Below are 12,566 nucleotides of genomic sequence, written 5' to 3' on the forward strand. Positions count from 1 at the left end.
TAATTCCTGGCAGAACTGAAGTATAAGAAATGAAGAGGTCACTTAATGGGATAGGAAAGGACTGATGTTTTCCTGTACTACTCAAGGATTATTAGGCTGAAAGTGTGCAGTCACTTAAGCAGGTTTGTAGGTACCTAGCTTGGATAGACATTTAGTAACAGGACATTTCTCTTTCCTTGATTTATCGACATGCAGAAAATCTACGAAGTCTGATGAGTTTAGAAACAGAAATCCGTGAGTCGGGCGGTAGCGCAGTGAGTTAAGCACAGGTGGTGCAATATGCAAGGACCGGCATAAGGGTCCCGGTTCAAGCTCCCGGCTCCCCACCAACAGCGGAGTCGCTTCACAGGCGGTGAAGCAGGTCTGCAGGTGTCTGTCTTGCTCTCTCCCTCTGTGTCTTCCCCTCCTCTCTCCATTTCTCTCTGTCCTATCCAACAATGACAACATCAGTAACAACAACAGTAAAAAGGGCAACAACAGGAAAAGTAAATAAATATAAAAAATTAAAAAAAGAAACAAGAAATTCTTTTTTTTTTTTTTTAGGTTGATCCTTCACTGATACTCCCTATGTACAAGGGTACAAGGGTCTTGGTGATAGTGCAATGACACTGGAACTCTATCTGTATCTCTAGAGATTCCTGTACTCATCTCAAGTTGTAAAGCTATATTCCTGAAATTACATGACTTTGCTGATCAACATGAAATCATCTAAACAAGAAATAGCTGGCAATAGGATTCTCACATCCCTCTGGGAAGGGGGCAATGTGGTTGGCTTCAGAGCCAAGGGCCCCAAGGGGAAAGGATCTGATTGTAGCTTATAAATTCTTTGAGACTAATTAAAAACTCGAGACAAAGGGGAAGAAGTAAAAAATGAAAACAGCAGTATACTTTGGGCTCCACTGTGTTCTGAGTACTGGACAGGAATGTTTTCCATCAAGTCATCATTTCTGGTGTGGTAAACGGTGACGTCTGTTGCTAGGGCCATGCATTGGTCGACCTTCTCGTGGTGCATCCCGTGAGTCCCCATTCATTGGGGAAACTGACGATCCTTCCTAGCCGACTAAATCCACATGGATCCCAGTCACTTTCAAAGCCAGCAACAAGCAGCTCCTGACAGCTTTCAACCTGACCTGTTGAAGGGCCAACGCTAGAAGAAGAAGTGTACCAATCGCACAACAGTGAGATGGCCATCTAGACAGCTGTGCATTCCACAGGTTTCTTTTTTTCAGAGAAGCATACATTCAGTATCTAGCAAATACTGTGGAGTAAATTAAACATAAATTTTAGTTGAGAAAAAAGGGCTGAAGCCATACCCTAATGGTTAGGCAAAAAGAGTTTCGTGCCTGGATTTTTTGGGTTGCAGGTTCTCTCCCTATCTCTCCTTATCTGTCTATCTCTATCTTTTTAAAATGTTTAATTTTAATTAGTGATTTAATATTGACTCACAAGATTTTAAGAAGTATAAATGTAGTAGGGGTGTCATTCCACAGTTCCCACCATGAGTCCTGTGTTTCATCCCCTCCATTGGAAGCTTCCTTATTCTTTATCCCTCTGAGAGTAAGGACCAAAATTCTTTATGGGGTGCAGAACATGGAAGGTCTGGCTTCTGTAATTGCTTCTCCGCTGGACATGGGTGTTGGCAGGTGGAACCATACCCCCAGCCTGTTTCTGTCTTTCCCCCATGGGGTAGGCTCTGGAGAGGTGACTTTCTATCTCTATCTATCATTAAAATAAAGCAAATAGGGCTGGAGAGATAGTAGAATGGTTATGTAAAAGACTTTCATGCATCCTCTGATATATTTCTCTCTGTACTTTCTGTATCTCTCATTAAAATAAAATATTTAGCATGAAATGCAAGGACCAGCGTAAGGATCTCGGTTCAAGCCCCCCCAGCTCCCCACCTGCAGGGGAGTCATTTCACAAGTGGTGAAGCAGGTCTGCAAGTGTCTATCTTTCTCTCCCCCCTCTGACTTCCCCTCCTCTCTCCATTTTTCTCTGTCCTATCTAACAATGATGACATCAATAACAACAACAACAGTAATAACCACAACAATAATAAAACAAGGGCAACAAAAGGGAGAATAAACTTAAAAAACATTTATTTAAAAAGTAAATAAAATATTTTAATTTTTATAAACTATAGTAACCATAGTATTGAGTATTCCATTATTAGGAATTTAATTTAATTTAATTTAATTTAATTTAATTTAATTTTATTTTATTTTAATGGAGAGACTTGCCAAAAAGTATACTAGCAGAGCTTAGGGTTTTTAAATTTTATTTATTTATTTTCCCTTTGTTGCCCTTGTTGTAGTTATTATCGTTGTTGTTATTGATGTCGTTCGTCATTGCTGGATAGGACATATAGAAATGGAGAGAGAAGGGAAAGACAGAGAGAGGGGAGGAAAAGAGAGACACCTGCAGACCTGCTTCACCGCCTGTGAAGCGACTTCCCTGCAGGTGGGGAGCCGGGGCCTCGAACTGAGATCCTTTCTGCAGTCCTTGTGCTTTGCGCCACATGCTCTTAACCCGCTGCGCTGCCGCCCAACTCCCACCTGCAGGTTAACGGAAGCCAACCTGCTTCAATACTGTCCCCATTACTGAGTCACTGGAAATTTCTAGTCTAGAGCTCAGGGTTAGAGATGAACTTTGGCCAGGGCTTCTGTTCTTTTCATAAGTGACATGGCCAATGAAGCCACATCAGACTGACTGCAGAGAGGGAAAACTAGGGCAGAGGACAATATTCCGAAGGCATAAGTTGGCTTGCTGTTGCAGCTGGGATAGGAAGTCTGGGTAGTCTGAGCAGTGAGAAGGGTATAAGTCAGTGAACCCAGCCTGTAAGTGAAGGTGAGACACTAGGCTGGTGCTGGGAACCCTCAGAACTGCTGGCCCTCCAGCGGATGTCCTGCAGGGTGGGGGCCAGGGCGCAACCTCTGTTAGCGCCAGTTCTTTTTGCCTGTGAGGGGCCCTGGGCTGAGGCACTAGTAGAGTCAAAGGAGGGAGAGGAAGTAAGTAAGTAAGCAAAGGGGAAGCAAGTAAGCAAAGTTAACATGTTTGTGCCTCAGAATAAAAGGCATTACAAAAGCATTACCATAGGAGACAGGGTGGAATCAACCTTATGAATGGACAATTTCTCAGGAGAGTGATAAGCCAGTTTCCTCCTTTTCTGTGGTTTATGAGCATGCATGTGAAAGATACCAGGAACAAGCCAGGGATTTAAAAAAATATTTTATTTTATTATTATTATTTGCCTCCAGGGTTGTTGCTGGGGCTCGGTGCCTGTATGAATCCACTGCTCCTAGAGGCTATTTTTTCCATGGTTGTTGTTGTTTGTTATTGTTATTGTTACTGTTGGATAGGACAGAGAGAAATCAAGAGAGGAGGGGAAGACAGAGAGGAGGAGAGAAAGATAAACACCTGTAGACTGGCTTCACCACTTGTGAAGCGACCCCCCTGCAGGTGGGGAGCCGGGGGCTCAAACCGGGATCCTTATGCCGGTCCTTGCGCTTTGTACTATGTGCGCTTAACCCGCTGCACTACTGCTTGGGCTCCCCAAATTTTATTTCATTTTATTTTATTTGTTTATTAGTGGATAGATATAGAGAAAAATTGAGAAAGTGTGGGATTATGTGAAACCATGGTAGAGCATAGGGGAACTCCCCCATCCTTGAGATGGAGGTCTGAAAAGAAACCCCACCTGTCAGTCTCTCCCTTTCAGGGATAGAGCTTGGTGGGAAATGCTTTCCTGAGTTAGTTCCCCTTTGTCAGTCTCCCAGGCTTTACAGAGGCCTGCAACTTCTAACACTTACCTCAGTCCCTTGCTACAAACCAAATGGTGGCCTGCTTGAATACTCTGTCACACTGCCTTGCCAGTAACATAACAATGAGATCCCCACACACCTCACTTCCCGGTTCTTTGTTCATCATGACTTACATCAATACTCTGCCATTCTCTGCTTTCTCTCACTCTGCTGGCTTAACAACCATGTTTCTCTTAACATCTTTAGATAATTAACATTTCTTTTTTTTTTAATTTTTATTTTTTATTTATTTATTTTTATTTAAGAAAGGATTAATTAACAAAACCATAGGGTAGGAGGGGTACAACTCCACACAATTCCCACCGCCCAATCTCCATATCCCACCCCCTCCCCCAATAGCTTTCCCATTCTCTATCCCTCTGGGAGCATGGACCCAGTGTCATTGAGGGTTGCAGAAGGTAGAAGGTCTGGCTTCTGTAATTGCTTCCTCGCTGAACATGGGCGTTGACTGGTCGGTCCATACTCCCAGTCTGCCTCTCTCTTTCCCTAGTAGGATGGGTCTCTGGGGAAGCTGAGCTCCAGGACACATTGGTGGTGTCTTCAATCCAGGGAAGTCTGGCCGGCATCCTGATGATACCTGGAACCTGGTGACTGAAAAGAGAGTTAACATACAAAGCCAAACAAATTGTTGAGCAATCATGGACCCAAAGCTTGGAAAAGTGGAGAGGAAGTATTAGGGAGGTACTCACTGCAAACTCTAGTATACTTCTGCTTTCTTACTTTGGTGCCATACTCCAAACTCAGTCAATTTCTGCTTTGCGTTTCTACTTCTTTTTTTTTTTTTTTACATGCATAACATTCCCCAGATTCCCATTTAGCAATAAAACCCCCACTATTTCATTCATCATTTTTCATGGACCTGTATTCTCCCCACCCACCCACCCCAGAGTCTTTTACTTTGGTGTAATACTCCAATTCCATTTCAGGTTCGACTTGTGTTTTCTTTTCTAATCTTGTTTTTCAACTTCGGCCTGAGAGTGAGATCATCCCATATTCATCCTTCTGTTTCTGACTTATTTCACTCAACATGATTTTTTCAAGGTCCATCCAAGATCTGCTGAAAACGGTGAAGTCACCATTTTTTACAGCTGAGTAGTATTCCATTGTGTATATATACCATAACTTGCTCTGAATGACTCTGAAAATGTCCAATAGTTCTAGGTTATCTATCTCTTCATTTAGCTCCCTTATGTCTTTACTGATTTTCTTCCTGGATGATCTGTCAAGTTGAGATAGTGGGGTGTTGAAGTCCCCTACTATGATTGTGTTACTGTTAATATATTGCTGTAGCTCTTTCAGTAGAAGTTTGATGTATTTAGATGGCTTCTCATTGGGTGCATAGATATTAATAATTGTTAAGTCCTCTTGATTGACTGATCCTCTGAGCATTAAGTAGTGTCCATTCCTATCTTTTTTAATCTTATGTATTTTAAAGTCTATCATGTCATATATGAGAATAGCTGTTCCTGCCCTTTTTTGTGGGCCATTGGCTTGAATGATAGTTTTCCATCCTTTCACTTTAAGTCTGTGTTTGTCTTGTTGCGTTAGGTGAGTTTCCTGTAGACAACATATTGTTGGGTTGTGTTTTCTGATCCATCTTCCTACTCTGTGTCTTTTAATAGGTGAATTCAGGCCATTGACATTTATTGATATCAAAGATTGAAGATATTTTAACGCCATTCTTGTAGAGTTTTAGAGTGTTTTGATATATGTTCTATTTGTGGTGGTCTGGTTGTTTATAGGAAACCTTTCAGAACTTCTTTCAAGGCAGGCTTGGTGATGGTTGCTTCCTTCAACTGTTGCTTGTCTGAGAAGGTTTTGATGCTTCCATCTAGTCTGAATGACAGTCTAGCAGGATATAGTATTCTTGGCTGAAAGCCTTTCTCATTGAGCACTCGATAGATATCTTGCCATTCTCTTCTGGCCTGTAGTGTTTGTATGGAGAAGTCTGCTGCTAATCTTATGGGTTTTCCTTTGTAGGTGACTCTTTGTTTTTCTCTTGCAGCCTTGAGGATCCTTTCTTTATCCTTATTCCTTTCCAATCTAAGTATGACATGTCTTGGTGTCTTTAGGTCTGGGTTAATTCTGTTTGGGACCCTCTGGGCTTCTTGAATCTTTATGTCTTTGGTGTTGTCTAGACTAGAGAAATTTTCAGCTATTATGGCCTGGAGAACGCTTTCTTCCTCCCCTTCTCTTTCTTCCTCTGGTAAGCCAATAATGCGTATATTGTTTCTTTTGAAGTCATCCCATAGGACTCTTTTGTTGTTTTCAGCATCTCTTAATCTCTTTTTGAGATCTCTTACTTCTTCTTTAGTTGTCTCTAATTCATCCTCAATCTTGCTAATTCTGTCTTCAGCCTCATTGATTCTATTCTCTCTGCCCTCTACTGCTTTCTGGAGTTCATCTATTTTGTTGCCCTGCTCTGATACTGTTTTAGCTTGTTCAGCTAGTTGCCTTCTTAGCTCAGCAATTTCAGCTTTCAGCTCTCTAATAACCATGAGATAATTAGAATTTTCTTCCATATTCTCATTTGTTGTTCCTGCAGTTCTGATTACAATTTTTTCAAATTCTTTACTCACTCCTGTTATTATTTCCTTAGCTAATGTTTGGATGTTGAACTCGTTGTTTTGTGCTTTGCCCTCTGGAGGACTTTTAGCTGGACTCTTGTCCTGGTTCGAGTCTCCATTATTTTTTCTTGTTGTTTTAACCATTTTATATAAGTTAAGAGGTTTTTCAATCCCTGAGTTGGAGTTCAGTGGTATAAAAGCCTTTTTTTTTTTCCCCTGTAGGCTATGGTAGCCTGAGGGCTTTTAAACTATCAATAGGCTTCTTGGCTTAATCAATGACTCCTGACCAAGAGATAAAGCAGGGTGTGGCAGAGATAATCCAGTGGTTATGCAAAGAGACTTTCACAGCCCTTCAGCTATGCCACCGAGGTATAGGTCTTCTCCTGAGTTTCCCGGTTAGATCTCTGTGCCCTGGTGTCCCTCCCTGTTGCTGCTCCAGATTCTGAGGGTAGTAGCAATGGAGACTCAGAGTTGTACTTGGTGAGTCTCTGGGGAGTCCTTTCCTCCCTTCAGCTGTCCCCTTGTTGGTGGAGCAGACTGGAGGTCGTGTCTCCACTGACAAACTGTCGAACTGTTAGCAGTCACTTAATCTCTCCTTAGTCCCCTCTCTCCTCTCTGTCACCAGCCACGCGTGTTTATACTCACGGGTGATTTACTGGGTTTCTGTGGTCATTCTAGTCCTGTCTTGTTTCGGTCCGGGTGGTCTCCTTTGGTATTCCTAGTTGATCCGGGAGAGGAGAGGAGAGGAGAGCGATAATTAACATTTCTTGCCTCATGGAAACTAATTGTTTTGACCTATTGTATCTAATCAATTCTGGTCATTCCTTAGCCCTCCCCACCATAGGGGTACTGACCTTTTGAAAACCTGTGATTACTGACATATGTGAAAATGTTCTTTGTTCCACTTTGCTATATGAGCCCTCTCCTTTCATACCTGAATTTCTCCTGGCGTTTCTTTCTGCATCACGCACATCTCTTGAATCAGTGACAGGAAAGCCAGTGGCTTGCCTCTGTTGCGAGGCTGCCCACGTGAGCACCAGCAAGAGAGGAGAGGGAGAAGGAGATAGACCCCTTTCACCACTTGTGAAGCTTTCGCCCTCAGGTGGAGACCAGAGGCTTGAACCCAGGTCCTTGTGCACTGTAATGTGTGAGCTTAACCCAGTGTACTATACCACCTGCCACCCCTTCCAAGAGACTTTTTCATCATATACTAAACTGGCTTTTGCTCTGGCCAGGTTGCTGTTTTATGTTTCTGCTCCACTTTCTGAAAGCTTAACTTTTATTTCTCTTCTCTCCTCATATCACAGTTGGGACTTTTGGACACGTTGCTGAAGTGATAACCAAGGCTTTTCCTCTGGTGATTCCTGCCAGTGGAATGTGGAATTACAATTTCCTGAGGACCCGGTTGGCCCTAAGAGACTCCTGCTTCCCAAGATGCAGAGATGGCTCAAAGTGTAACCTCTTCCTCACCAGAGAAAAGGTACTTCCTACTCGCTGCTGGCAATCTGTTCACTCTGATGTCTCCAAGGACCAATTCAGGGATAGTGAGACTTTTCCGGTCCTGGATGGTCATCTTCCACGAGCCTACAGATCTACTGTGGAAGCAAACTTGAAGAACAGTGAAGCATGTGCCAAGAGGTAATTTCACACAGATGTGACTGTGGGCAACCCCTTGGCTTCACACCAGTCTGCACTGTGCTGCAGGTTAATGAAAGCCATTCCCATCACTATTAGTGATGTGACCAAGGTGGGAAGAAGGAAAGTCTCCTGAGTTATTTATTTATTTATGTTTCCAAATGATTTCATCGGGGAAAGAATTATTTACAGGGCAGGTTTTTATTCACGAGTACAGGTTATTTATTTTTACTTATTTTATTTTTTAAATTTTTATTTATTTTTCCTTTTGTTGGCCTTGTTTTTTATTGTTGTTGGAGTTATTATTGTTGTTGCTATTGATGTCATCATTGTTGGATAGAACAGAGAGAAATCGAGAGAGGAGGGGAAGACAAAGAGGGAGAGAGAAAGACAGACACCTGCAGACTTGCTTCACCACCTGTGAAGCAACTCCCCTGCAGGTGGGGAGCCGGGGACTCGAGCCAAGATCCTTGCACCAGTCCTTGTGCTTCGCCACGTGCGCTTAACCCTCTGTGCTACCGCCAGACGCCAGACTCCCCTTTATTTTTTAAAAATTATTATCTTTATTTATTTATTTATTGGATAGAGACATTCAGAAATGAAGAGGGAAGGGGAAGATGGAGAGGGAGAGAGACAGAGAGACACCTGCAGTCCTGCTTCACCACTTGTAAAGCTTTCCTCCTGCAGGTGGACCAGGGGCTGGAACCTGAGTTCTTGTGCATTATAACATATGCGCTCCACCAGGTGCGTCACTGCTTCGCCCCACATGTACAGAGTCTAACTCCCCATGACAGGAATCTGCCACCACTCCCACTTGCAACCCAAGTCTGTTACCATCTTGGGGAACCTCTCTGGCATCTGCCTCACCTCCCTGCTAGCTGAGAGTCTCGTGCTGGAAGTTACCTGGGTGTGTGATTATAGGCAGTCCTGAAGAGTGAATTGCAGTGAGTGGCTTGTGGTTACAGGGGTTATTTTTGTTAGTTTGAACTTTGTGAGGTGTCCTGTCTTCCTCTTTTTGTCATCTCTCTTCATTAGGGGAAGATATTTACAATTTTTTAGATGGGTCCTTTAGGGCTTTTTTTTTTTCTACCACGATTATGGCTGTGACTATGATTATTATGGCCTACACTATGATTCCAACATTCCTGGTGGCCATTTTTTTTCTTTTCTACATTTCCCCCCTTCTTTTATTTATTTATTTTCCCTTTTGTTGTCCTTGTTGTCTTTTTATTATTCTTGTTGTTATTGATGTTATCATTGTTAGATAGGACAGAGAGAAATGGAGAGAGGAGGGGAAGACAGAGAGGGGAGAGAAAGACAGACACCTGCAGACCTGCTTCACTGCCTGTGAAGCGACTCCCCTGCAGGTGCTGAGCTGGGGACTAAAACCCTGATACTTAAGCGGGTCCTTGTGCTTGGCTCCAGCTGTGCTTAACCCGCTGCACTTCCGCCCGACTCCTCCCCCACCTTTTTTTTTCTTTTTAAAAATTTGATCCACAGAGAAAAGGGAGGAGGAGGAGAGAGGAAAAGCAAAAGAGAGATACCGACATTACTCTACTTATAAGGCTTCCTCTGGCCGGTGGGGGCTGGGATCTTGAACTCTTGGTGTGTGGTAACACGTGGCTCCATCAGGTGAACCACCTCCTGGTCCCTGCTACATTGAACTGTTAGTGTTAATGCAGCAGATTCTTCCTTGTTACCGCTGGGTTGGCAGCCTCTTTTCTCCTGTATTAAGGTCATATAGTCCCAGTTGTCACCCTTAGATAATATCTTGAAGGGAGTTGGGCGGTGGCACAGTGGGTTAAGCGCACGTGGCACAAAGTGCAAGGACTCGGTAAGGATCCGCGTTCGATTCTCCGGGCTCCCCACCTGCAGGGGAGTCGCTTCACAGGCGGTGAAGCAGGTCTGCAGGTGTCTGACTTTCTCTCCCCCTCTCTGTCTTCCCCTCTTCTCTCGCATTTCTCTCTGTCCTATCCAACAACGACATCAACAACAATAATAATAACCACAACAAGGCTAAATAAAACAACAAGGGCAACAAAAGGGGGAAAAATAGCTTCCAGGCACAGTGGATTTACAGTGCAGGCACTGAGCCCCAGCAATAACACTGGAGGCAAAAAAAAAAAAATCTTGAAGACCTTAGTTGAATTGTTGATTCACTGTTTTACAATTTTAGTTTTATTTACGAGAGGTAGAGATAAATAGAAATATAGATAAATAGATCTATATAGAGAGGGGGCCAGGTGGTGGTGCACTTGGTTAAGTGCACAGATATAATGCACAAAGACCCGGGTTCAAGTCCCTGGTTCCCACCTGCAGAAGGGAAGATTCATAAGTATTGAAGCAGTGCTGCAGATGTCTCTCTGTCTCTTTCTCTCTCTGTCTGCTTCTCTCCTCTCAATTTCAATTTCTCTTAGTCTCTATCCAATAATGAATATTATATATATATGGAGGGAGGGAGAGAGAGAGAGAGAGCCAGAACATTCATGCCAGGAATAGAACTTGAGACCTCATGCCCATGAGTTTAATGCTTTATCCATTGTACCACATCTCTGGCTGCTATTTGTTAATTTTTTCCCTCCCAAATGCCTTGTATAGTAACTAGCACAGAGAAAAGTCTATAGAAACAGTTCATCAGTGAAGAAGGGAAGACTAGAAGAAGAATAAGGAGGCCAGCCTCCTATGGAAGTTCTGTTATTTCCTATGTCAGTCTTCCAACTCTCAGTTGGCCTGGGTTGTTGTATCCTGGGAGGAATTTCTGCTGTTTCTACCTCATTGCAAACTTTATTATAGATTGAAGCAACTTTGAATATGGGCTTTCAAACCTCTGATTTCAAGTCTAGAAATTGGTTGCAATGGGCTGGGGAGATAGCATAATGGTTATACAAAGAGACTCTCATGCTTGAGGCTCCAAGATCATAGGATCAGTCCCCAGCACCAGCATAAGCCAGAGCTGAGCAGTGCTGGGTTCTCTCCGTCTCACTCCCCCCCCCCGTCTTTCTCTTTTATCTATCTATCTATCTATCTATCTATCTATCTATCTATCTAATGTATGTGTATTTCTCACTCATTGAACTACAGTAAATTAAATTAAATTAAAAAAAGAAATGGACTGCAAATATCTGTCTTTTTCTAGGAATAATAAAGCAGTTTCACAGAGAGCTTTTTGCATGGAAAGGGATTAAATGTTACTATAATGAACAGTCTTTAGATTATTGAAAGGGGATCACTATTTTTTTCAAATGCTCTATAAGAGTATTGGAGAAGTCATGACATCTAAATGCCACCAATTATCAGTATTTTGAAGTTCATATCCATATAATGATTTCTTCTTTCTGAACAAAGATATGTTCCAAATTCTCCTGCAATCTACCTCTTCCACAAATTTAACTCACCCCCGACCTTTCTTTCTTTCTTTTTTTTTTCTTTTATCTAAAACATAATGAGATTGGAATGGAGTATTTGTTTCAGAATGTATGGAATTTATTGGAAAGGCTGTTAAGTTCGGCTTACATTAGGGCATGCATTTGGAATGAACAAACATTTTCTTTATGTTTTCACAGCAAAGCTTAATGCACTAAATTAGATTCTCATTAAAATCAGACCCTCAGGTCTGAGCCTCAGATGCCTGGTGATCTCCCCCATCTCCAGGAGAGCAGAGGCCATTCCTCTCTTACGCTCAGCACTTAATCCTGAGACCGATCCTGATATTTAGGATTGACTTGGCAGACATATATATTTGATTAATGATTCATAGTAATACAGTTATTGAAATAAGTATAAATTTTCTCAGTTTTCCTATGAAAACTCTCACCCCCAACCTAAATCCCCCTCCACCATCATGCATCAGGACCTGAAACCCCCACCCCCCTGAGTCCTTTACTTTGATGTAAGACACTAAATCCAGTCCAAGTTCTATTTTGTGTTTTCCCTTCTGTTCTTATTTCTCAACTTCTGTCTGTGAGTGAGATCTTCCCATATTCATCCTTCTCTTTCCAGCTGATCTAACTTAATATAATTCTTTAAGTTCCATCCAAGATGGACCTGGAAGTAATATGGCTCAGCTGCCAATCTCCCAATTTTATTCCAGCCAAATTTCACTTCCTGGGGGATCACTCTCTCACCCTCTTCCTCTTCACAAGCCACACATGTCTGTACTCACCTGTGGCTTAGTTGGTTTTCTTTTGTTCTTTCCTTTCTTTTTTCTTTTTCTTTTTCTTTCTTTCTTTTTTTTTTTTTTAGCAGTTGTTTCCTTGACTCAGACCTGGAAGTTGCTTCAGCTGTTCCTCTCCCAGTTTGGTACCAGTCCCAAAGTAAGCCTTTTTAGTGGCAGGAATCTCTTCCTCAACCCTTTTCTGTCCAAGAGCCACACGTGTGTGTACTCACCTGTGGCTTGGTGAGTTTCTGATGAAATCCCGGTCATGTTTTATTGTTTTCAGTTGATTTTCCTGGCTTTTCCTACTTCACTGGGGACCGTCAAATGAGGCTGCTTCTATTCCATAGCTTCTGGCAGTTCTCAGGAAGGTTTCTTTACTCCTGCAAT

The 12,566-nt window shown here is 42.5% G+C and overlaps 1 protein-coding gene across 4 annotated transcripts in view; it reads left to right on the plus strand.

The window, feature by feature from the left end:
- Positions 1-12,566, plus strand: part of LOC103115837 (methylcrotonoyl-CoA carboxylase beta chain, mitochondrial-like) — a 95,705-nt gene that overhangs the window by 24,530 nt on the left and 58,609 nt on the right. For 3 of the 4 annotated variants that reach the window (XM_016189363.2, XM_060206397.1, XM_060206398.1), the window contains exon 2: positions 7,696-8,026. In XM_016189363.2, coding sequence (XP_016044849.2) covers positions 7,764-8,026 — 263 coding nt within the window. In that variant the 5' untranslated portion in view covers positions 7,696-7,763. Of the gene's footprint in view, positions 1-7,695; positions 8,027-12,566 lie in introns of those variants that run through there. The other variant, XM_007525693.3, reaches the window with a different exon arrangement.

This window comes from Erinaceus europaeus, chromosome 13 (genome assembly GCF_950295315.1).
Source record: "Erinaceus europaeus chromosome 13, mEriEur2.1, whole genome shotgun sequence".
Lineage (NCBI taxonomy): Eukaryota > Metazoa > Chordata > Mammalia > Eulipotyphla > Erinaceidae > Erinaceus > Erinaceus europaeus.